Below are 25,085 nucleotides of genomic sequence, written 5' to 3'. Positions count from 1 at the left end.
TGTTTGTTCATCCACTAGAGCTTATTGTCTTCATCCTTTATTTTTTATATTATTTTCTTTAAAATAATTTGCAGTGCCCAAGCCTTTGAGACCTTGGTCAGTACAGAATAGAGAAAGGTATTTTTCTTAAATGCCACTCCACCGTTGGCCATCGCCTTTGGGAAGTAAGACATCCTTTCGGGCACATACGTCAGCACCAAAGTTTGTTTCTCTCCAAGTTGATGAGATGTGACCAATCAGCTTGCTTTCTGTACCGGTTCCAAATTACTTTAACCTTCCAATCAGTAGTGTGAACCAATAATGTTAGACAAATATTAATGAAAAGAGTCCTTATTTTCTTCGACCAAAATGCATATAGACTGTCATAGTAGCAGTTCTCTAAGTAATAACTCCTACTCTTTGCACATCAAATAAGAAACTGACCTTAGCAGGAGTTCAAGTTTTTGCTGAATAGCTAGTGCTCTAGTGGCAAACCGCGGTTCCAGATATATTTTTAGTCTACTAGATCAAAGAGATCAGAGAAAATTACATCTTAATTTGAGTAATTTCATAGTGCTTAAACTGAAAGCTTATTGCTGTGTAGCTTAGGACCTTCAAACATATCAAAGTGTAAACCAAGATAGGGCCAAGACTATTTTGTTCTGCATTTCATCTCATTAGGTTGGATACCCAGAAAAGGTGTTTTTGGCAGATTTTATATGTTGCTTTGGTGGTTAAGTTCTTCCCAACTTTCTTCCTTTTCTCTCTCTCTTTTTGAAATTCCGTTGCACTTACTTGTATCTCATTAATGAAAGTTTCCTTTATTGTCAATTAATATACATTTGAATTTGTTCTTCAATATTATCTCTAAACTCACTTGTATCCTCTCTCAAATGATAGCTAACCGAAAAATAGATCCAAGAAACTATGCTAGGAACTTACAAGGTGAAACATCATCTCTTGATAAAAGTGAAGAGCTTAGTCTAGAAGGAGCATGTCAGGTACCTGAAAAGGATGAAATGGAAGAAGACTCAGTAGAAATCATGGATGACTTTGAAGGTCAGCAAACATCCAAAAGAAGAAATAGAGGAGCTAATGGTCGTTTCATTGTAGGGTCGAGCACCATTAGAAGAAGAAAACCAACTTCTGGGAAAGATTCTCTATTTGAAAAGCAGAGAAGAAGTACAACTAGCTCAGAGAGACCTAAATTTTGGCATGATCAGACTTTAAGTAAATATGAGACACATCTGGATCAAAGAGAAACAGGGGAAATATCTAGAAGAAAGACTTTTATTCAATGTGAACAGGACCAAAGCGATATTTCAATGGAATCGGAGGATGAAGTAATTTCAGTATACTCAGATACTGAAAGTGAAGGTATGGTGAATAGTCGAGTTGCATCTGTTCGTTCTCGCGATGATATGGTAGATGATAACAATGGAAGAAAACTCGCAGATCAGGAAGTTGAATCTGACCTTGAGCTCAAATGTGGAAGTGAAGAATTTTTAGATCCTCAAGGTATTTGAAAGAAATGAATCAGTAAAGTCTTCCAATAGTAACAGTGCTTGAGATAATTTAAAAGTTGACACTGAATTTTTTTCTTTACTGTCTTCTTATTTGTTTTGGCAATCCTAGCAGGCAATGAGTTTAAGCCCGAGAATCCATTTTACCGACGAAAGACTAGACCCAGAGTGAGTTTAAGCCTTCCAGAGAAACAGCAAGATGAACCTGGTAAACATGCTACATCATATGTTTATTCATCTACTTGAGGTTATTATGTCCATCTTTTGTTTTTACATTATTCTCTCTGAAACAATTTCCAGTGCCCAAGTCTACGAGACGTTTGTCAGTCCAAAATAGAGAAAGAGCTACTAAAGCAGCCAGAGAATTCACTTCTGAATACCCCTTTTGTTCTGTTATAATGCGAGCCTCATATGTGCGTGTGTGGTTCAAGCTGCTGAGCTCTTAAACAACAAACTCAAAATGTTGATTAAGTTCCATTATGTTCTAGTCACAGGGGTTTACCTGAGCTTATTTAGTAACTCTCTCTCTCTCTCTCTCTCTCTCTCTCTCTCTTGTCTCTGTAATCTCTCTGTTCCATTTTTTTTTTCTCATATTCTTCTTCCAAAATGTTGAAGCCTGGTAGACCATTTTAAGCTAAAAATTAGGGTTCTACCCAGGGGGAGCATTTAATGCTATCAATTTCAGCTTAAAGGATATCTTTCTGTTGAAGTTCTTCACAGTTGCGGTTCTTGTAGTAATTAGTATGATATCTTTCTTTCTTCCTGTTTGTGCAGGGACTACCAACTAGCTTTGTCAAGAAACATCTGGAAAAAGAGGTTCAGCATCTCACACTTCAAGTTTCAGATGGGCGGACATGGCCAGTCTCGGGTTCTTTTTACAACCAGTACTATTTGGTGACGAAAGGCTGGAAAGAATTTGTTTCAGATAATCACTTGGTCGAAGATGATATTTGCGTGTTTGAGCTTGTTGACAGGAAACATAAGAAGCTAAAAGTTACTATCTTTCGAAGTTTCTCAGGATCCAAAGCAGAAAACAAGGATTTCAGCTCAACCAAAAAGTCAAATCTATAAGTCTAGTTGTCTTGTTAGAAGGAAAGGAAAGCAAAATGAAGATGCTGGTGAGATACTTGATTCAAAGGAAAAGAATGGATCCGAATTAATAGGAAATGAGGAAGGTCACTTCATGGTTGATGCCAATGATGAAGATGATTTGCTTAACTCTAATTATCAATGCTGTAGGTCTAGTTCTCTTGTTAGGAAGGAAGGGAAGGGAAATGAAGATGCTGGAAATGAAAGATTATTTGATTCCATGGAAGAAAACAGTTTCAAACATATTGCAAAAGGAGAAAATCACTTCTTGGTTGATAAGAACGATGAAGTTGATTTGCTGAGTTTTGGTTGTCTTTACACCAGTGAACCTATAATATCCACTTCCCTGGAGTTCACATCTGATTGGATTGATGATGAAATATGGGATTTTACCGACATATTCGATAAAGAACAAGAAGGGGGGGCACTTGGTTTGTATTATCCGGATAACCATGAACCAACCATGTCTTTAGATAGTCCTACGCCAATTAGGGCCATCAGTGATAACCCTCATCCATTTATAAATACAAGAAATCCATTGGAGTCATTTTCGTCATTTCCATACCGTGTTCAGTTCAATGAAAACAACATTAAAATGTCTGAAACAGCTGAGAATGATTCGTACCAAGCTTTAACCCAGTAGAAAAGAATCATCAATTCTTGGGAAACTACAAACTGATGTCTGTAAGTATGTCATAATTTTTTGTTCATTCCTGGTCATGAGCCTTGTCATTCTTGTTTTAAGTTGTTGCATCATACAGCTTCTGTGACCATCCCAGGAGGCCTGTGCCAACTCAGAAGACGGAAAGATCAATTTTAGCAGCCAGAGCATTGACAGCGAAAGAACTTTTTTGATGAGAAGCTAAGAGGGAGTAAGAGGTATTCTAATAAGAACAGCCATCCAGGTCGGCTTAATTTTTAGCTTCTTAGGTAGATTTATTGCAGTTGCCTTCACATGCTTTTTTCATTTCTCTTTCTTCTTTGTAATTTTATTTTATTTAGTGTCTCTAGTAAAATGGTGGGAGTGTTGGCCCCTATACCGTGCCTGAAGATTTTTTTTTTAACATCCAACGATACCATTTCTATATATTAACCTTATATGTACACTATCTCATATTTTTGCTTCATATTAAAAAGTTCTGCGTATCAAAAAAAAAAAAAATCCTATTTCTGATGTTACTATATAAGTCTCATATGTTCATGGGAAGTTTATATGTGAAATTTTATCACATAAATACTTGTTGAACATCCATTGTTCTCTTAAGAAGGAAACTAATTATATTTCAGATAGGAATAGGGGCTTCTATTTATAAAAAATGTTGATCACCTATTGTTCTCTTGTTTGGAATTCTGCGAAGTTACATTAATCGTTGTTAACAGATGTACTTTTCCCAACTGTGCAGAAAATACCAACCAGCTTGGCCGACAAGTATATAAAATTCGCTTTTGGATTCAGACTTCGACTTTCATATAGGGGAGTCGTGCAGGCTGGATCCAATATTGGAGACCTTCTTACAGTAGAAAGAGTTGGAAGGAGTTTGCATTTCGAAAGAAGATAATGTTTGCACCTTTGAGCTTGCTGACAGGATCACAGGAACCATATCGAGCTTAAAGTTTCCATCTTCCGTTTCCTTCAACATTCACTAAATCTGGATGAGTTAAAGTACCTTGTAAATTTTGTGTTGGTTATGTTCTGAAGATAATTTTGCATTGGTTACTGATCAGGAACAGTTAGTTTTGATGTGGTACCTCCTGGATTTTCTTTTCATTTTCGGTGTTGTGATTTTGTGCTTTGGTGGTTTTTGCAGTTTACATATGAATATGTGGAAGTTTGGATTTCACCTTTGTCAGTGAAGTTGATCTGATCATTTTCTTCATGAAGTAGGATTTGCAATGTTTTGTTGCTTTCTAATGTCATCCTTTGTTCTTTCATTTTGTCCCTAAACATATCCTCCAACAAGGCAATAATGTCACTAGAGTTCTTCTCACAATAATGAAAACACCTTAGTTTGCGTATTACATTGTTAGTTGATCATCCATTCCTTGACAACTCTTACAATAAACATTGTTAGTTATTGGAAAATGTTGTTCTATCAGCTAGGGTAGGGTGCAAAATCCAAAATGTATACGTTGCATTCCAAATATATTTCAATTTATCAGTAAATATCACGGTTGAATACTATATGCCGACATATACGTAATATACATATCACAATTTCAAGAAACCAATATTCCAATACGTACGACTACTGTTGTACCATGCAACGCATGTTTTTCAGTTTTAACCAAAAAACACATAAACTAATTACATATTTACATCATCAGTTACGTAAAAAAAATTCTAAACAAGAAGATTTTAATTACATCATCTGCTTTGCTTGTGGAGTGTAGACTGTAGAGTGTATGTAGAGAGTGTAGGCTTGGAAAAAAAAAAAAATCCAACTTTGACACAATGAAGAAACCAAAGAGAAAACAAGAAGAAGAGCAGAGAAAAAAGGGGGCACATTTCGTAGTGATTATACTTCCGTCCTGTATACGAGATGGACGCCTGGTAACAAATGCTTAACTCATTTCATTTACTTTAAATGCATTATTATATATATAGCTAGGCAGGTTACCCATAGACTGAAATGGTAAATATAATTATTTCTAATGTTCTACTGTACCTGATATATATCATATAATGTGATGATATGAAATGGGGGGTTTTTATAGACTGTGGAGGGTATATAAAAGTAATGTAGTTGTTAATATCTAGTTGTTTTTCTGTAGCATCAAAATGGAGTTTTTATGAGTAACTTACATAGCATGAAAACTACTACTTTTTGTTTTGTGCTGCATAATAATGAAACCAGGTTCCAGAGGGGGAAAAAAAAATCTAATTTTGTTTCGCAGGCGATACCTGAGAAGTTTGTAAGGAAATTTGGGGAGGAACTATACGGTACAGTAGTTCTCAAGGTTCCAGGTACTAAAGAATGGAATGTAGAATTAAAGGAAGAAGGTGGTCAAGTTTGGTTTCAGAAAGGGTGGGCTGCTTTCGTAGAGTGTAACTATATATGTGCTTGGTATTTCTTGGTTTTCAAATATGATGGGAATTCGTTGTTTAATGTTGTTATATGCGATAAGACGGGTTTTGAGATAGAGTCTCCATGTGATTTTTTTGATTTGGAGGAATCCAGTTCTGAAATTGGATCCCAGAGTAAAAGGAATTCATCTCCATTTAAGATCCCAAGTGGTCCTGTAAGAAGTAAAATGAAGAAAAAGAATGATACTGGGAAAAGAAGAAAGTCATTTGCTGGGAATGAAGAGAATGGAAATGCTTGGGAAGGGTTTGAAGCTCAGTTTGTGGATGATAAGAATTCTAAAGATAGTTTGTCGAGTCTTGATTGTCGTGGCAATGATGGCCTTACATTTACCCCGTCGAAGTTTACAACCACTTGGATCGAGGATGAAGACATGTATTTAACCAAAAAAATTGAGAGTGAACAAGGATTTGATCCATGTGTTTGTTTGCCTAGCGGTGATGACATGCTTCAAATAAAGAACATGGAAAGTCGACCAGAATCATTCTTAGCTTGTGTCTCTAGAGGTGGTCAGTCCAACGGCAAAGGTACTAGTAAGAATAAGAGTGTTGGATTGAATTTACATTGTAGTAAGCAAGAAACTAGAACCAGTGGATCTTCGATCCATCGCTTGAAACAACGAGTTGAACTTGGTAATTCCAAATCATTAATTATTTTATGCTCTAGTGCTTATTGGGTTAATCAATCATGTCTCTTTGTGAAAGGAGATTGTTTTAACGTGACTAATAGTTGTTTGTACCCCGCAGAGTCTCTGCCTAATAGACCTGTGTTAGTCTGCGATAAAGAAAGGGTCATCCTAGCAGCCACTGAATTCACATCTGAAAATCCCTTCTGCAGTATTACTATGCGATCCTCATATGTGGGCAGAACTTCGAATCTGGTAAGCTCTTAGCAAACAGTAAAACATTAATTAAAATACCACTAATATGTGATCATCAACATTACACTTAGCTCAGTGGTAAAATATATTTGTCTTCTTTCTTGTTTTTTCTTCTGTCAAGTTCAGGGAAAACATATTTCATGTGAAACTATAATTAAAGGCTCACGCCATTCAAATCCCCCAATATAGCCACCGTTGCAGCAAATAGTAAGATTTATTCCTTTCTTCCTATTGTGCAGAATATACCACATTGGTTTGCCAGCAAATATTTGAAACGTGGTGTTCCGAGTGTCACTCTATGTGTTTCAGATGAGAGAAGATGGCAAGTCCAATGTGCTTTTCGAAAAAATCATGTTAAGCTAGTCAAGGGCTGGCGGACATTTGTCTTAGATAACCACTTGGAAGAAGATGATGTCTGCATCTTTGAACTTGTTGACAAGAAACATAAGGAGCTGAAAGTCAGCATCTTTCGTGTCTCTCGGGATCTTAAACACCATAAAGGGATTCCAGCAGAATCAAATACTCCAAACTGCAAGCACAGCCATCCAGTAAGAAACAAGCAAAACGAAGGTGATGAAAATACAGGAAAGAAAACAAAATTATCTGGTGCCACACATTGTACCAGAAGACAAGAGACTGGACCCACAGTGTTTTCAAGTCTTCCAGAGAAACAGCAAGATGAGTCTGGTAAGCATGCTAAATTATAGGTTTATTCATCCACTAGAGCTTGTTATACGTTCATATTTTATTTTACAATATCCTATTTTAAAACAATTTGCAGTGCCCAAGCCTATGAGACCTTTGTCAGTACAAAATAGAGAAAGAGCTAGTAAAGCTGCCAGAGAATTTACTTCTGAGTACCCCTTTTGCTCTGTTATTATGCGAGCCTCATACGTGCGTAATTGGCTTATTCTGGTGAGCTCTTAAACAATGAACTACTGAGGTTGATTAAGTTCCAATATGTTCTAGTTATAGGGGTTAACCTGAGCTTAATGAATGACTCTCTATCTCCATCTAATGAATTCCAGTTGTTGCCAGGGGAGCATTTAAGGCTAACAACTTCGGATTAAAGTATATTTCTCTGTTAAAGTTCTTCACAGTTGCATTTCTTGTAGTAAATACTGTTATGTCTTTCTTTCCTATTTGTGCAGAGACTACCAACTAGATTTGCCAAGAAACATCTAAAAGAAGGAAGTCAGCATCTCACTCTTAAAGTTTCAGATGGGCGGACGTGGCCAGTCATGTGTACTACTGTAAACCAGGAATATAGGATAGTGAAGGGCTGGAAAGAATTTGTTTCAGATAATCACTTGGAAGAAGATGATATTTGCATCTTTGAGCTTGTTGACAAGAGACATAAGATTCTAAAAGTTGCTATCTTTCGAGTATCTCAGGATCTTAAAAAGAAAACAAGAATTTCGGCTCAGCCAAGTTTATTAAATTCAAAGGAAATGAATGGATTCGAACTTATAGGAAATGAGGAAGGTCACTTCATGGTTGATATCAATGATGCTGAGGTTGATTTGCTGGACTTTGATTGCCAAAGCTTTAGGTCTAGCCGTCTTGTGATGGACGGAGTGAAGGAAAATGAAGATGCTGGAAAGGAAAGATTATTTGATGCCATGGGAAAAAACAGTTTTGGACAGATTGGGAACGGAGAGACTCGCTTCTTGATTGATAAGAATAATGAAGTTAATTTGCCAAGTTTTGGTTGTCTTTGCACTAGTGAACCTATCATATCCACTTCCCTCAAGTTCCCATCTGATTGGATTGATGATGAACTTTGGAATATTACCAACATATTCGACAAAGGACAAGGAGGCACACTTGGTTTTTATTATCCGGATAACTATGAATCAACCATGTCTTTAGATAATGCTACATCAATTTGGCCCATCAGTGGTAACCCTCATCCTTTTTAAAATACGAAAACTCCATTGGAGTCATCTTCATCATTTCTTTACATAGGTGTTCAGTCCAAGGAAACTAACATTAAAATGTCTGAAACAGCTGAGGATGATTCACGTCGCACCAAGCATGAATCTCGTAGAAAAGAATCATTAATTCCTGTGGAAGTACAAACTGATGTCTGTAAGTATACTATACTTGTTTACCATTTCAGGTCATGGGACTTGTTGAGCTTGTTTTAAGTTGTTGCATCATACAGCTTCTGTGGCCAGGAGGCCTGTGCCAAGTCAGAAATCGGAAAGATCAAGTATAGCAGCCTGAGCATTCACATCTACCAAACACATATCTGCTGTTACTAGGTGACCCTAATATGTGCGTGGGAAATTTCAACTGATGAGCCCATATGTGGAATTTTAACAAATCTGCTGTTACTAGGTGACCCTAATATGTTGATCACCCCTTGGGCGGTCTCTTGGAGGAAACAAATCTATTTCCGACAGGAAAATGTACTTCTATTTATAACGAATGCTTATCATCCATTGTTCTCTTCTTTAGAATTCTGCAAAGTTACTTACATTTATCGGAGTTAACAGTTGTACTTTTCCTAACTGTGCAGAAAATACCAAGCAGCTTGGCCAACAAATGTCTGAAAGACGCTTTTGGATTCACACTTAGGACTTTCAAATAGGGGAATGTTGGAGATCTTCATAAAGTGGCCAAGGGTTGGAAGGAGTTTTCTTTAGATAATCACTTGAGAGAAGATGATGTTTGCATCTTTGGACTCGCTGACCAGGAACCAGATGGGGCTGAATGTTTGCTTCTTCCATTACTTTGAACATTCATTACAACTCGATGAGTTACTTACATATCTTGCAGTACTTCGTATCTTTTGTGTTGGTTACATTCTGCGGATAAAAATGTGGATATCTAGACTTACTTCATGAGGAACAGTTAGTTTTGATATGGTACCTCCTTATAGATCCTTTTTGTGCGGTCATATTATGTGCTTAGATGGAGTTTGGCAGTTAAAAATGAAGTTTCCTTTTCTTCTCCTGGGTTCTTCTACATGATTAAAACACCTAGATTTACACCATGGCCCAGACATTGAGTTCCTTACCCTTAAAAAAAATAACTACGCTGGACTCCTGGAGGGCTGGCTTCAAAGTCAAGTGTATTACGTGGTAAATATCAGCAATATACATTCAACTTGAGAGTTGCGACTAATACTTTATTTCGATATTTTGCCTTGAGCATGAAGTCATGACTCGTGGAATACAGTTGTTGATTTGCCGATATTTTGGGCCTGCCAAATTAACACCAAGAGAGAGAGAGAATGGGGGAAGAAAATGAGTCTGCTACTGTAATTGGATTGTTTGACTTGGAACAGGCAGCTAATGATGTATTATTGGTGGGTCAGTTTATTTGTCCCATGCAATACGCATGCTTATTTCACCTCGAGCAACGTATCCAGTACGAATGTATCTCAAGTTCCAACATGCATGCAACTAAATGTCTAAATCTATTATTACTAGACTAGATTCCTAGTTCATTTTCTTTTCTCCTCTGTTTTCTCTCTGCTTTGTGGTGGGTATGGAAATGTGGAGATTTAGAGTGTAAGACTGTAGAGTAATTAACAAGACAAAGACAACTTCGTAACAATGCATAAAACAAAGAGAAAACAAGAAGCGCAATGCAACCAGAGAAAGAAGAAGAAAGGTGGGCGGCGTTTCTACAAGTCTATCGAATCTTCATGTATTCGAGATGGACGCCTGGTAACAAATGTTTTGTGATATTATATATTGCATGCATGGCTTGCTAATGAGGCCTATTAATTACTTTTAAAAGAGAATAAGAATATGAACTAGCTCTGATTAAGTTTGCAGTCTTTCACAGCCATTTTTTATATACTTAGATGATATATATCAGATGAGAGGATGGAAAAGAAAAACCTAAGGTTTCTCTGTAGGTAAAATATTTGGTAGAAGGGCTAAATTTTACTGGCTTTACAAACAAAAAGTGAGTTTTATATATGTTATAATAATGCTGTGACTTTGTGGAGATAATGGATTTTTTTTTGGAATTAGAATATGAAATAAACCACTTTTGCATTGATCAATCAGGTTCCAATTTTGTAAAATAAAATGTATTATGCTAATTTGAAATTTATGTAACCCCAATTATTTTGCAGGCGATTCCAAAAAAGTTTACTAAGAAATTTGGGAAGGAACTGTCCAGTACAGTAGTTCTCAAGGTTCCTACTGCTAGAAAGTGGCATGTGGAATTAAAAGAAGAAGAAGGTCGTCTTTGGTTTCAGAAAGGTTGGGATGATTTTGTTGAATATTACTCTATCTGTGCTGGGTATTTCTTGGTTTTCAGATATCTTGGGAATTCGCTGTTTAGTGTTGTTATATGTGATGATGAGACTGCTTTTGAGATAGACTATCCATGTGATACTGATGATTTGGAGGAACGCAAGTATGAAATTGAAGGGGAGGACCGGAAGACATGCACACACTGTACTAAAGCATTATTTTCAGCACCGGAACCGGATTTCTCTACCCGGTCCATTGTAACAAAGAGAGCCAAGATAAATTCCGATTCTGGCTTGGGATCTCTCAAACAGAGAAAAAGGAGTTTATCTCCATCTAAGAGTCCAGGCAGTGCTATAAGAAACAAAATGAAGCAAGATAACCATACTGGGAAAAGAAGAAAGTTATATGTTGGGAATGAAACAAACGGAAATGAAAGGGAAAGGAATAAAGTTCAGTTTGTTGATGATATGAATGCTAAAGATGGTTTGTCGAATCCTGACTGTCTCGGCAATGGTGAGCATACAGTATTTACCTCACCAAAGTTTGCATCCAGTTTGGTCGAAAGTATGGATAGGGAGCAAGAATTTGATCCTCGTGTTTGTTATACAGGATTGGCAAGGATGTTTGTTGATAATAGACAAACTGATAGATTCAAACAAGAGGAATGTGACGTATTTGGGTCTATTTTTACTAGAGTTTCTGAAAGAGACACTCTTGATAGTGATTTTTGTCCAATAATAAATGAACTAAACATATCTCCCCCACCTATTAACTTAACATTTGGTGGGCCTAGAGGTGATGACACGTTTCATGTGAAGAACAAGGAATCACCACAAGAATCATCTTCATATTTTCTTTCTAGAGGTGTTCAGTCGAATGGTGAAGGCACTAGAAATAATAAAGGACTTGGAGTGAATTCACATTGTACTATGCAAGAAAAGAAGACTGGTGGATCTTCAATCCTTGGCTTGGAACCAAGTGCTGAGCTTGGTAATCACCAAACCATAAATTATTTCATGCTCTAATGCTTATTTGGTTAATCAATCAAATTACTTTCTAATATAATTTGCATCAACACGCTTGTCACTAATAATTGTTTGCATCCTGCAGTGTCTGGGACTAGAAGACCATTTTCATTCAGCAAAAAAGAAAGAGCCATCATAGCAGCCACAAAATTCACATCTAAGAACCCCTTCTGCATTGTTATTATGCAACCCACATATGTGCGTGGAAGGTATCTTCTGGTGAGCACCTAGGGAACAGTATAAAGCAAATAATGTCTGTAATATGTTACCATTATAGTTACTCTTTTGCTGAGTGAGAAATTCTTCTGTTTTTTTCTTTCCTGTCAAGTCCTGGAAAACATAATTTTAGTAGCCAATTATGATTTGAGACTCATTCCATTCAAATCCTCCAGTATAGCTTCTATTTTTATCTTTTATTTTTTGGTAGACTATATAGCTTCTATTCACACCCTATAGTAAGTTAATTGATTATCTAACGCAAATATCCACCATCACTTGATTAGCTTAACTTTGTTTTTTTGAAAAGCACATCCTATTTTCCACGGTCTCTCGATCTGAACCAGGTAGAGTGACACTCCACAGAACTTGTTTTAGATGTTTTCTGACAAACTCATTTATTTGGTACATTCTGTACAATAGATAATTACTTGGAAGTACAGGGAACACATATCTTAGTATCAACCTGATTTGAGGGTCCCTTCATTTTATTTATCCACTCATCTAATTTTGAAAATTTTAGTATGATGCATTTCTTTGTTCCTTCCTATTTTTTGCAGAATATATCAAATCGGTTTGCCAGGAGATATCTGAAAGGAGATGCTCCCTTTGTTAGTCTACGGGTTTTAGATGGGAGAACATGGCAAGTTCAGCCTGTTTTTACAATAGGTGGTGCTAATGTTAAGCTGTCCAAGGGCTGGAAGACATTTGTTTTAGATAATCACTTGGAAGAAGAGGATATCTGTATCTTTGAGCTTGTTGACAGGAAGCATATGGGGCTGAAAGTTTCCATCTTCGATCACAATCACAATCCGAAAATAAGAAAAAGGGCTACAGCTGAATCAGATATTCCAGCCTGGCCTGCGAGAAACAAGCAAAAGGAAGGTGAACGTACAGGAAATAAAATTTATCTGATATTACACATTGCACCAGACAAGAAACTAATATTTGTTTGCGCTCTGCAGTGACTGTGACTGTGACTGGCGAACCTGTGCCAATTTGCAAAAAAGGAGCTGTTATGGAAGACGGAGCATTCAAATCTGAAAATCCTTTCTGTGAAATTCCTATGCGACACTCATATGTGCATGAACCTTTTATTTTGGTGAGCACAGTACCTAACTTTACAAAAATAACCAAAGCTTCTGTATGTGTGAGAGTTATAACAGCTAAACTCGAGCTCAGTGACGACTAACATTTTTCCTTTTTCCCACTTTTCTCTCGTATAAAGTCCAAGGAATATATATCTTAGTAGAAAATTTTGATTTGAGGCTCCCTCCAATCAATTTCTCCGTCACAGCAAAGTTTGAACAAGATTTCTAGTATGATGTATTTCTTTCTTCCTTCCTCTTTGTGCAGAATTTACCTAATTGGTTTGCCAGGAGATATCTGAAAGAAAATGTTGCCTTTGTCACTCTACGGGGTTTAGATGGGAGAACTTGGCAAGTCCGGTGTGCTTATAGAAAAGATAAGTTTAATGTTAAGCTGGTTGGCAGGGGCTGGAAGACATTTGTTTTAGATAATCATTTGGAAGAAAATCATACCTGCGTCTTTGAGCTTGTTGACAGGAACCATATAGAGCTGAAAATTTCAATCTTAGATCCTAATCAAAATACTAAATTAACAAAAAGGGTTTCAGCTGAATTGGATATTGCAGGCTGGCCTGCGAGAAACAAGCAAAAGGAAGGTAAACATTCAGGAAAGAAAAGAAAACCATCTGATGAGATACACTGCACCAGACAAGAAACTGCAACCAGAGTGTTTTCAGGCCTTCGAGAGAAACAGCAAGTTGAACTTGGTAAGTATGCTAAAATCATAAGTACGTTCTTGCACTGGCTTATTATTTTCATCCAAAATTTTCAAATACTCTCTTTAACCTTGCAGTGAGCAATCCTGTGAGACTTTTGACAGTCCGGGGAAAGGAAAGAGCTAATGTAGCAGTCAGGGCATCCAATTCTGAAAATCCCAGTTGTTCTGTTACAATGCGACCTTCTTATGTGCATGGCCGGCGAATTCTGGTTAGTTCTTAACAAATGAACACAGTATATAAACCTGACCTTATTAGTTTAAGGAATAAAGTAGTTCCCCCTACTCCTCACTTCCAGATAATTTTCTGCTACAGATATTGATGAGTATGTACTATATCTAACACCTGAGCTTAATTTGTTTTTCTGTCATAGTCTACCAGATAATTGTAGAAGTCAGGGAGACAGCGGAAATTTGGTTGAGAGGATCACTCAGTACACCTCCTCTCAGTTGCACTACTTGTAGTCATTTATATGTTGTATTTCTATCTTCATGTGTGCAGCATCTACCGAAAGACTTTGCCAAGACATATCTAAAAAAAGGGGTTCAGCATCTCACAATTGAAACTTCAGATGGGCGGACATGGCCTGTCGTGTCCTCCTCAAAACAACACAGAAGTAGGCTAATCAAGGGCTGGAAGGAATTTGTTTTAGATAATCACTTGGAAGAAGACGATAAATGCATCTTTGAGCTTGTTGACAAGACACATCAGATTCTAAAAGTTTTTATTGATCGAGTATCTCGGAATCCCAAACAGAGTAAAAGAATTTCAGCTGACTCAAAAAGTCAAAGCTGCAAGTCTAGCTCTCTTGTTACAAACAGAGGGAAGCAAAAAGATGATGCTGGAAAGAAAAGAAGCCTATTTGACTCCAGTAGTTGTTTGCATCCCACAGAGTCTGTGACTAGAAGATCAGTCTCATTCCGCGAAAAAGAAAGAGACATTTTAGAGGCCACAAATTTCACATCTAAAAACCCCTTCTGCTGGGTTATAATGCGGCCTTCATATGTCCGTGGGTGGCTTAAGCTGGTGAGCTCCGTAAAATCAAATACTGATGAAGTCCTGCTATATTTTCTGGTTATATATCCTAAGCTTATTGATTAAATTATTTTTTCTTCTCTTCTTTTGTATTTTGAGATTAATATTGAATCCAGGGAGAACATATAACAGTAACAAATTCTGATTGGAGGGTCTCTCTATCTTTGCAGGTTCATTCTTGTAGTAGTTAAGATGATGTATTTTACGTTCTCCTATTTGTGCAGAGACTACAAACTAGATTTGGCAAGAAATATCTGAAAGAAGGGGTTCAGCATCTCACTCTTCAAGTTTCCGATGGGCGGACGTGGCCAGTCATGTGTTCTTCTGTAAACAGGGAGTATATACTAATGAAGGGCTGGGAAAATTTTGTTTTAGATAATCACTTGAAACAAGATGATATTTGCTTCTTTGAACTTGTTGACAAGACACATAAGAACCTAGAAGTTACCATCTTTCGACTATGTCGGGATCCCAACCAGTATACAAGAATTTCAGCACAATCAAAGAATAGGTTTCCTGAGTTTAATTGCCTGGTTAGAAAGGAAGAACGGCAAATTGAAGATGCTGGTGAGAAGAGAAGTTCACTTAATCCAAATGAAAATAACAGGTCTGAACAGATAGGAAATGAGGAAGGTCACTTCATGTTTTATACCGATGATGTTGTGAATTTGCCGAAGTCAAATTGTCAAATCTGTAGTTCTAGCCTTTTAGTTAGGAACGAAGGAAAGGACAATGAAGATGCTGGAAAGGAAAAAAAATTATTTGATTCCATTGATTCCATAGGAGAGAATGGATTTGAACAGATTGAAAATGGAGAAATCATCTTCATGGTTGATAAGAACGGTGAAGTTTATTTGTCGAATTCTGGTCGTTTTGACCCTAGTGAAAGTATCATGCCCACTCCCCTCAAGATGACATCTGATAGGATTGATGATGAAAACTGGAATAAAACCAACATTTTCAACGATGAACAAGGAGGCGCACTTGGTTTGTATTGTCCGGTTAATTATGGAACAACCATGTCTTTATGTAATGCTACAGTAATTAGGCCCACTCGTGACACAGCTCGTGCTTTTGAGAATACAAAATCTCCATTGGAGTCATCTTCATCACCTCTTTACACACGTGTTCAGCCCAAGGAAAATAACAGTAAATTGTCAGAAACAGCTGAGGATGATTCACTTCTAACCAAGCAAGAATCTATTCGAAAAGATTCATTAGTTATTGTGAAAGTACAAACTGATGTCTGTAAGTATATTATAATTTGCAATATTCAGGTTTTGATTTTTATCATACTTGTTCCAAGTTTTTTGCATCATTCAGCTTGTGTGGCAAGAAGGCATGTGCCAACTCAGAAGACGGGAAAATCTATTATAGCAGCCAGAGCATTCACATCCAACAATCCTGTACGTGCTGTTTCTGTCCAACCCACATATGTGCATGGGAAGTTTAAACTGGTGAGCCCTTGGCTTGAATACAATTGCAATCTTAACAAAGTTACACTGACTTTCGATTAGAGTCGCACACCAAAGCGTCAAATTGCTGAACAAACACAGGAATGTTTTTCAGAGGGAAGCTTTAGTCTTATTCAGAACAACTACTGATCACCCATTGTTCTCTTATATGAAATCCTGCACACTTACATTTACCGTGGGTAACAGTTGTACCTTTCCTAATTGTGCAGAAAATACCAAGCAGCTTGGCCAACAAGTATCTAAACAACACCTTTGGATTCAGACTTCAACTTTCAAATAGGGGAATAGCGAATGCCAGATGTGATGCTGGCCAAGATCTTCATATAGTAGCCAAGAGCTGGAAGGAGTTTGCTTTAGATAATCACGTGAATGAAGACGATGTTTGCATCTTTGAGCTTGCTGACAGGAACCATATTCAGCTGAAAGTGTCCATCTTGCGTACCCTTAAACATTCGCTACAACTGGATGAGTAACTGATATATATCTTAAAGTACTTTGTAAAGCATGCATTGGCTATGTTGTGCTGTTAAACATATGGATATGGATATCTAGACTAGTGTCATTAGGACCACTTGTTTTTTATGTGGTACCTCTCGGATCTTATTGACTTTTTGTATGAAATAATTCCTTTTGCTATTTACTGGTCATTTTATTCTCTTGATTAAATTTTGTACTTGACCAAATCACCTACCGGTTTGAAATCATCCTAAAGGAGTATTCCTCCAGTTTTACTCTACCTCCCTGCAGATGCATATTTGGAGTGCTTGTATGGATGAGTGCTAAAAACCTTTGTGTTTGGCGTTTGTCATTCGAGGGTTCTTAATCCCTTTTTGTTTATTTTATTTTGTTTCTACTTTTTCGGTTGTTATCAGTTAGTCATTCCATGGGGTGGTTTTCACTTTTCAGTAGCAAATTCACATGCATAGCTGGTGTTCATCAGTAATCAAGTCATCTTTCTCTGGGGTACAGGGCACTTGCTTGAGTTGCTTCAATGAGTGAAATTATTGCTGGCGAATATGAGGGGACAGAGCAAATGAGAATGATTGGTGATTTGTGTCATCATCATCAATGCACCACATCATCATCAGTTACAAGACAAATAAGAATCTAGTACTCCTTCCAACTGTATATTATACTCACTTCTTCCGCACTGCTCTTATATTTTAAGTCTGGTTTTCTTTTGGTGTGGAGTGTGGACTAGTCACAAAACCTACCCAACGTTGTAACAATGCAGAGCCCGGAGAGAAAAAAGAAGTATGTCACAAGAGGAGGGAGGAAAAGGGATTGCATTTCTAGAAGATAATCCGATCTTCCTGTTTTCAACATCGACGCCTCGTAATTATTCTTTCCCTATTCTCTTATGAATTTAACATGCATAATTTGTCAATAATTACTGCGCAATATAACTAGTATATATATGTGCATAGGAATGCATGCAGAGTGGAAGAAAATAGAATAACCAAACTCCTTTCTTTTCACTGATTTTTTTTTAAAGATTATTGAAGCTCATTTTTTGTTTTCTTCTAGTATTTCCATATGTTGTTTTTGTAATGAATCCCAAATTACCTAAGCTACCTATACATTTTGTTTCCCTTAGTTGTAGTGTTGGACCTTATAAGTTATGACATAATGAATCACAGTATATATTTTTACAAAACTGCCGCATTTATATCTTAGTGGATTCCATTTAAAATTTAGTACCTGCAGCTAGACAAGTAGGTCACAGCCCTGGAATTATGTACAGGATTCAGATTGATCTGTTAGCACAAAAGGTTATTTATTTTTTCTTACGATTAATATTATTACTGAAAAGAAAAATGTATTTAATGTTGGAAATTCGAAATCCCATTTTAATGTCCAACCAAGTAGAGAAGTAATTCTTCATGTGAAACATGTTTCATTTTCGGTGACTTTCATAGAACTGAGTTGATATTGACAGGCTATCCCAATGAAATTTTTAAGGAACTTCGGGATGGAGCTTCCTGATTTTGTAATGATGAAAGTTCCTAGTAGTAAAGAATGGCATGTGGAATTGAGGGAAGTGGAAGGTCAAGTTTGGTTTCATAGTGGCTGGCAAGAATTTGTAGAATATCACTCCATACGTATTGGCCACTTCTTACTTTTCCAGTACGATGGCAATTCACGATTTAATGTTGTTATATTTGATATGAGTGCTTCTGAGATAGAGTATCCATGGGAAGGAGTTGATTCAGAGGAAACCTGTAATGAAGTTGGATCGCATGCATCAGATGAACAACGAGAAGATGCTCCTGTGGAGATCCTGGAAGTTTTCCCTATAGAGAAGGCAAGCGATGCATCTGAAAGCCAGAAGATACACAGTAACTATACTACGACATTCCAACGACCTCAGTTCTCTCTACGGTCCATTGCAGAAAAGAAAGCTGAGACAACTTCTAGCTCAGGATTTAACAAACTGAGAAAAAAGATTCTGGGTCAATCAAAGAACCCAGGATGTAGAGCTAGTCCCTACAGAAACAAGAAGCTGAACATGGTAAGTAGAAGAAAGTCACAAGTTTATCTCAGGATCGTAGTTTTACAGTTTCATCCTTAAATTAATAGCACTTGTAGTATTTAGTCATAGTTTTTGCATCTTGCAGTGTCCAAACCTAGCAGGCCTTTGTCTTTCCAGAAAACAGAACGAGCCATTGCCGTAGTCGGAGCATTTACTTCTGAAAATCCCTGTTGCACTGTTACCATGCAGTGGTTTGTTCTGGTGAGTCACGCTTTATAGTATTCTGATCAAGTTTAATGCGTTCTTGTTATAGGGATTAAGCTCAATCAATAAATATTTCTTCTTATACATTATAAAAATGGGATAATGTCTTCGTAAAATATGATGTATTTCTTTCTTCCTATTTTTGCAGAAGCTACCAATTGGCTTTGCCAAAACATATATGGAAAAAGACGCTCATGACGTCATGCTCTGCGTTCCAGATGGGAGAACGTGGCAGGCTCAATGCACTTCTGGAGAGGGTCAGGCTAGGCTAGTCAGGGGATGGAAGGCATTTGTTTTTGATAATCACTTGGAAGTAGATGATATCTGCATCTTTGAGCTTGTTGACAAGAAACTTCGGGAGCTGAAAGTTTCCATATTTCGGATCCATCAAGATACCAAGCAAGGAAATGAGAATTTAAAAGAATTGAAGATTCCAATCTGTGAACCTAGCTGTCTTGAAAGAAACATGCAAAAGCAAAACGAAGATTTTAGCATGAAGAGAAGATATTCTTATATGAAGGAAAGTAATGAAACATTACAAGGTCTAATGAAAAACACAATGAGTTCATTGGAACCGTCTTCATCTGTTCTTTATCGACTCAGTTCTTCCAATGGAAGAAACCCTGCAAAGTCTAAGGCAGTTGAAATAGATTTAACATTGTCCCACGCAAGAAACTAGAACCAGAGATTTTTCAAGCATTCCAGAGAAACTGCAATCTAAACTTGGTAATGCTAATTGAAAGTAACTTTATTCTCCTTATTCTTTTCATCCATAAAAAAATTAATTCAATGATAACTTGCAGTGTCCGAAGCTGAGAGCCCTGCGTTATTCCAGGATAAGGAAACAGCTATTATACAAGCCAGAGCATTCAGTTCTAGGTATCCATTTTGTACGGTTACTATGCGACTATCGTATGTGCGTGGACCCTTTAAACTGGTGAGGGCCCTTCAGAACACGAGCTTCTTTTTTGTGGTTCCATGAATATTTTTAACTATAATGGTCAAGTTGGTGTGTTTTTTTTTTTTTTTTTTGGACTTGTAAGGGAGGACAGATAATAGGATGAAATAGTGATTCAAGGCTAACTCCACTAATACTCTATACATTTCCGTTTGTTGGAGTAAGAAATAACTCATGATGATGCATTTCTTTCTTCCAATATGTGCAGAACCTACCCATTTTCTTTGCCAGGACATATCTGAAAGGAGTTCAGGAAGTCACTCTTCGGGCTTCAGATGGGAGAATGTGGAAGCTCCTATACTCTTGCAAGAAGTATTCCAAGAAGTATAAGGCTAGATTTTGCCAGGGCTGGAAGAAATTTGTTTTAGATAACAGCTTGGAAGAAGATGATATCTGCATCTTTGAGCTTGTTGACGAGAGACAGAGGGAACTGAAAGTTGCATCTTTCGAGTCCACCAAGATCCCAAACAGAGGAAAGGAGTTGATGACATGTCTCTGGTAAGAATAAAAGGAAAACAAGGTGAAGATACTGGGAAGAAAATAAAACTATCTGATTTGAAGGAAAAGGACGGATATGAACCGATCCCAAATGAAGAATCTTAATTTAGGTTTGATATGATTGATGAAGTTGACTTGAGGAGTTCTGACTTTACACAAAGAAGATGATGTCTTCATCTTTGAGATTGTTGACACCAAAAATATTGAGCTGAAGGTTTTCATTTTCCGTGAACGTCCTTTGCAACTCGTTGCATGAGTATTGAGTAGCTTAACATACATTAATTTGTACTTTTCCATCATTTTGTATTCTTAAGCTGTGTTGTTTCTAAATGGTTAATTAGGTTTTAATTAGAGCTAGAGTGCTAGATGCAGAGAAGATATCTTGGACAACGATATGTCATCAGGGTTAGTGGTGATTTAATTTGTAACTCTTATCAAGTCTTTTGCTAGTTCTTGAGATAGTTTGAATTTAATTCATCAACTTTTCTCAAGTGTTAATCTTATTCCTTGCTAGATTATTATTAAGTAAATCAGAAGTGTAAGAAGTGAATCTTATTTAGCTTCAAGAGTCAACATACATTTCTTTCCCCGTCTATTACTCCAGTAATCATCCAAAGTTGATAAAGAATATGAAAAACATATATAACTATATAATGAGCATGATCTTCTTTGGAATGCCATATAATGAACTATTGAAAGACAAGGGTGCACTTCGTAATTTTTGGTGGCTTTCTGCTAGAGTACGTGTTGAGTAATCTATGCATATTTTGAAATTACGGCACATGCACTAGCAGGTGTCTGGTGTTCATGGACGGTGATTTTGTACTCTAACTGTCGGTAAACAGCATAATAAAACAAGTTAGGATATGTATATGAACTTATAATCTTCTCATCTTTCTCTGGTCTATAACGCATATAGCATTCATCTCAACTAATGGCTAGCTAATGTGGTGTTCACTGAAAATGCTAATATGTATTCCTGTAGTAAGATTGAAAAAAAGGTTATACTGATCGGCAGTGCTGTAGATGGGGAATCTTGTTTCAATCAGTTCAATGAGTGAAATGATCACCGGTGATGCATGTGCGAAAAATACAGATACCTTTAATTTTGAAGGGTCCTGTTACTGACTCCATGTTGTGTTGGGCAGACTCCGAAAAAAAAACAATTATTACAAGTGTATTATTGGTCTCAAAAAATTGTTTTGTGTTGGGCTTGTTGGGCAACTCTCAAATCAACGTGAATTTTCCCTTTTCAGCCCTTCTTTTTTATTCTCTTCTCTTCTCTTCCACCATCCTAAATCTTAAACTATAAAAACTATATCCTAACACTAACATTAAAACACTGAAATGCATGTGTCACGATGCACTGAATGAGAAAATCGAAAAACCCAAGCTTAAGCGACCGGTTAGGTGGATTCGTTGTGCACAATTAAAAAGTCACGGGTCACACCGTCCCGGATTTGAGTCCAAAACGATGTGGCCATGTCATTTGAGATTTGGACTTAGAAAAATCCCCAACGATATGGCCACACCGTTTGGACTAAGTCTCCAACTATATGACCACACCGTTTGGGATTTGAACTTTGAAAAAATATAAAATTCTGTTTTTTGGCCTCTTAACCGGTGTGGGTACATCGTTTGGACTAAGTCCTAAACGGTGTGGCCAAGTCGTTTGGGACTTAGTCCAAACAATGTGACCACACCGGTAAGTTTTTTTCTAAGTCCAAATCCCAAACGACATGGCTACATCGTTTTGGACTTAGTCCAGACGGTGTGACAATACCGTTTGGTTTTACCTGACGAGCGACCTAGCCGGGTCGTTTAAGCTTGGGGTTTTCAAATTCAACTTTTTGGGACCAATGACACACTTGTAATAATTATTATTTTTTTGGACTTTTTGGGACTAATGACACACTTGTAATAATTTTTTTTTTTAGGTCTGCCCAACACAATATGGGGGCGTCAGTAACAAATACCATTTTAAATGACATGTTAAGTTATGCAGTACAAGCTGATATGGGCTATCGGGTACAACTTTGGATTGATGTGGTTGATAATGTGGTGCGTAGAACTCAGAAAGGAGCTTCCATTCAACCCTAGATGTTTCAGGTGCGTAATAGAAACATATATCTATATCCAAAGGCATTTTAGTTGTGCTTTGAACATAGAAGGTTAACGAACCAGATTAGACATTAGAGTGTGTGGAGAAACTTTACACTTTTGTCAGCGAGAAAGTAAAGGTCAGAGCAAATGACTTAAAACATCTCTAGGTGGAAGTATCACATCCACATTTGCCTTCACAATTCGGAATTTTACGAAAACCCATTTCTAGGTGGAAGCAAATATAGAGTTATCACCTGTCTAGCCGCATCTTTAGATGCAAATTTGTGATTTCGGATGGGGATGCAATGCGACAGTAGTAACGTCATGCGTCACTCCTAATGTTGCCTAAACATTTTTTTGGCTTTGACCACAACACATTACGCCATTACTAATGTCCCGCGACATTTTTACTGTAGCGCGACACTATCACTGTCGCGTGCTCCAACGAGCAAAAATGGCCATAATTCTACATCTATATATTTACAATTATTTCCTTCTTTATTTTACATACATTCAACCCAAACATTCTAATCAAACAACCCAACCATTTTACACACAACACTCTCAATGTCATAACCAAAACAAGGTAGGGGTCAAGTTGGATAAATGAAGAAAACATTGCTTTTATTAGAGCGTGGATTGAGATTGGAGAAAATCCTATAATAGGAAATTATAAATCGGGACAAATTTATTAGGAACAAATTATGGCTAGGATGAATCAAATTCAAGGTTTTAACCAAAATCGCAACGTTGGTCACTTCTTTTACCATTCTTGAACAAATGCATGCTATACTAAGAAAGCTTGAAGAACAATCTCCAAGCGAGTGGGGATGCGAGGACATTGTAAGATTCGTCAAAGTTGTTTAATTTATACTTCGTTTTCTTTATGTTTTTACTATAGACTACTTTATATTGATTTTGTTTTTGTTTTTTTTATAAACATAGCTTATAGACGCGGCAACAACTTATATAACTACCACTGAAAATTAAACCATGGATATGACAAAATTGTTATAATCTAGCCAAAGTGGCAAATAACTCAATTACGCAACGAAATGCTTGCTCCAAGACCAAAGAAGAAAGCAAGATCTGAAGATCTTGAAGGTTTCGATTATTCACCATCAACCCCTTCAACGCCTCATTCTAACCCTTCACCTTCACTGCACTCGGAATACGACCCTAGCAGTACCGTATGTTTCTTGGAGAGGTTGATTGGTAGGAAGCAAAACAAATAAATCGAGAAAAACAAGAAAATTATTTATACTATCAAGGGTAATATTGCATCCACTGCTAAAAATATATATGAATTTGTTCAGGCTTTTAAAGAGAGCCGAAGACATAAAGATGAGATTCTAGATGGGCAATTTCAAGCTATGATGAAATTGAAGCAAGAGAAGACACAAAAAAAGTTATTTTTGAAGCAAGAAAAACTCCGTGTTAGAGAGGAGGAAAATGGGACTAGGTTGTTGGCAATATCACTCGACAAACTCAATCCTCGTGCGCGAATGATTTTAGAGCTAAAACAAGAAGCAATTGCAGCTAAATATGAAAGAAAGGCTAAATCAAGTAGCATAAATGAAGCTTCTGAGGACGAAGGAGCCAATGATGACTGGCTTGATAATTAGAGTAACTCTAGTAGTATGTAATAAGGATGATATGTAATAGTTGTCTTTTATTTATTTATTTTTATTTTATGTTTTTGCAATCATGTATTAGTTGTCGTTCTATTAATAAAAAAGTGCAATTCATTTGCTAAATCAAATTGATCAAAGAAAGTAAATTAGAACTTGTCAAAATGATCAAATGAACAATTCTAAATCACACAACATAATAATAATCGTCATACAAACTTAATATTATAAATCATCAAGTCCTTCACTTCTTACGTACGCCTCCTCTACCGTGAACCCCTCCTCGATTGTCCTTGTGTTGAACTCTCCGCCTGTCCATGTGATGAACTCTCATGATGTACAGTAATGTGATCAAACTGAGCCTGTAACTTATTAACCTGGCGTTGCAAATTGTCATAATCCACATGAGTCTGGGAAAGAAGTCTCTCTCTCTCAGCACTGTAGGTGAATACTGAGGAGCGCATGCCATCATTTACACGAATGCTTGTCTCATATCTCTTGCGCAGCTCATCCTGAAATAATTATTCATTAATAATTTATGACATTTTCATAATAAACAAAAATAAACCAAAGCTAATAAAAATAATTACCAGAGGTAGATGTCCAATGTCAGGCTCTAATTGTACGACGCAAGAAGGAATGGGATGGTAAATCGTCTGGCCACTCGGATCACTCAAACTGAAAACCCAAGGCCACTCTAACTGAGGGGGATATGGCACTAGAACAAATGTGTGTACAAGTCCCTGTTGAAACGTCGGCTGTGACGGCTGACAATTGTGATATTCATGTCTGACACCCATTCTGTTAACCGTATGAACGTTGCCTGTAC

General features: G+C 37.0%; 2 protein-coding genes and 1 long non-coding RNA gene across 4 annotated transcripts in view; all 3 read left to right on the top strand.

Annotated features, from left to right (window-relative positions):
• The window catches only part of LOC147501521 (uncharacterized), a 28,165-nt gene extending 8,162 nt beyond the window's left edge, over positions 1-20,003 (top strand). The window contains exons 14-40 of the mRNA XM_086604328.1: positions 880-1,497; positions 1,615-1,710; positions 1,803-1,940; positions 2,160-2,227; positions 2,277-2,495; positions 5,364-6,306; positions 6,421-6,554; positions 6,794-7,241; positions 7,336-7,469; positions 7,706-8,456; positions 8,565-8,645; positions 8,722-8,781; positions 10,101-10,234; positions 10,651-11,764; positions 11,885-12,018; positions 12,576-12,900; positions 12,981-13,117; positions 13,372-13,810; positions 13,897-14,034; positions 14,084-14,090; positions 14,170-14,845; positions 15,079-16,102; positions 16,178-16,311; positions 16,539-16,798; positions 19,052-19,063; positions 19,196-19,792; positions 19,870-20,003. Coding sequence (XP_086460454.1) covers positions 880-1,497; positions 1,615-1,710; positions 1,803-1,940; positions 2,160-2,227; positions 2,277-2,495; positions 5,364-6,306; positions 6,421-6,554; positions 6,794-7,241; positions 7,336-7,469; positions 7,706-8,456; positions 8,565-8,645; positions 8,722-8,781; positions 10,101-10,234; positions 10,651-11,764; positions 11,885-12,018; positions 12,576-12,900; positions 12,981-13,117; positions 13,372-13,810; positions 13,897-14,034; positions 14,084-14,090; positions 14,170-14,845; positions 15,079-16,102; positions 16,178-16,311; positions 16,539-16,798; positions 19,052-19,063; positions 19,196-19,745 — 8,774 coding nt within the window. The 3' untranslated portion in view covers positions 19,746-19,792; positions 19,870-20,003. The remainder of the gene's footprint in view (positions 1-879; positions 1,498-1,614; positions 1,711-1,802; positions 1,941-2,159; positions 2,228-2,276; positions 2,496-5,363; positions 6,307-6,420; positions 6,555-6,793; positions 7,242-7,335; positions 7,470-7,705; positions 8,457-8,564; positions 8,646-8,721; positions 8,782-10,100; positions 10,235-10,650; positions 11,765-11,884; positions 12,019-12,575; positions 12,901-12,980; positions 13,118-13,371; positions 13,811-13,896; positions 14,035-14,083; positions 14,091-14,169; positions 14,846-15,078; positions 16,103-16,177; positions 16,312-16,538; positions 16,799-19,051; positions 19,064-19,195; positions 19,793-19,869) is intronic.
• Positions 2,570-4,430, top strand: LOC147501523 (uncharacterized). Its single transcript, XR_015221404.1, has 3 exons — positions 2,570-3,275; positions 3,371-3,470; positions 3,995-4,430. It is a non-coding gene; the product is annotated as an uncharacterized LOC147501523 (long non-coding RNA).
• Positions 16,809-19,640, top strand: LOC147501522 (uncharacterized). Of its 2 annotated transcripts, XM_086606586.1 has the most exons (5): positions 16,809-17,454; positions 17,564-17,664; positions 18,292-18,841; positions 18,948-19,063; positions 19,215-19,640. In XM_086606586.1, exons 3-4 carry the CDS (start codon positions 18,302-18,304, stop codon positions 19,002-19,004), a joined length of 597 nt encoding a protein of 198 aa, XP_086462712.1. In that variant the 5' UTR covers positions 16,809-17,454; positions 17,564-17,664; positions 18,292-18,301; the 3' UTR covers positions 19,005-19,063; positions 19,215-19,640. The 2 variants fall into 2 exon arrangements, with proteins under 2 accessions (XP_086462712.1, XP_086462711.1); XM_086606585.1 differs by having other exon boundaries at positions 16,809-17,664; positions 18,269-18,841.
• Positions 20,004-25,085: the final 5,082 nt, after the last annotated feature.

Source organism: Coptis chinensis, chromosome 4, assembly GCF_015680905.1.
Source record: "Coptis chinensis isolate HL-2020 chromosome 4, ASM1568090v1, whole genome shotgun sequence".
Taxonomy (NCBI): Eukaryota; Viridiplantae; Streptophyta; class Magnoliopsida; order Ranunculales; family Ranunculaceae; genus Coptis; species Coptis chinensis.
The sequence above is the reverse complement of the archived record's forward strand: the minus strand, read 5'-3'. Positions and strand labels throughout refer to the sequence as shown.

What these genes read in the sequence shown, in the direction of transcription:
- LOC147501522 (XM_086606585.1), top strand. Translation starts at nt 18,278, where the DNA reads ATGAAATTTTTAAGGAACTTCGGGATGGAGCTTCCTGATTTTGTAATG. An exon ending in GAAACAAGAAGCTGAACATG is followed by an intron (nt 18,842 to 18,947) that starts GTAAGTAGAAGA and finishes TGCATCTTGCAG; the next exon opens with TGTCCAAACCTAGCAGGCCT.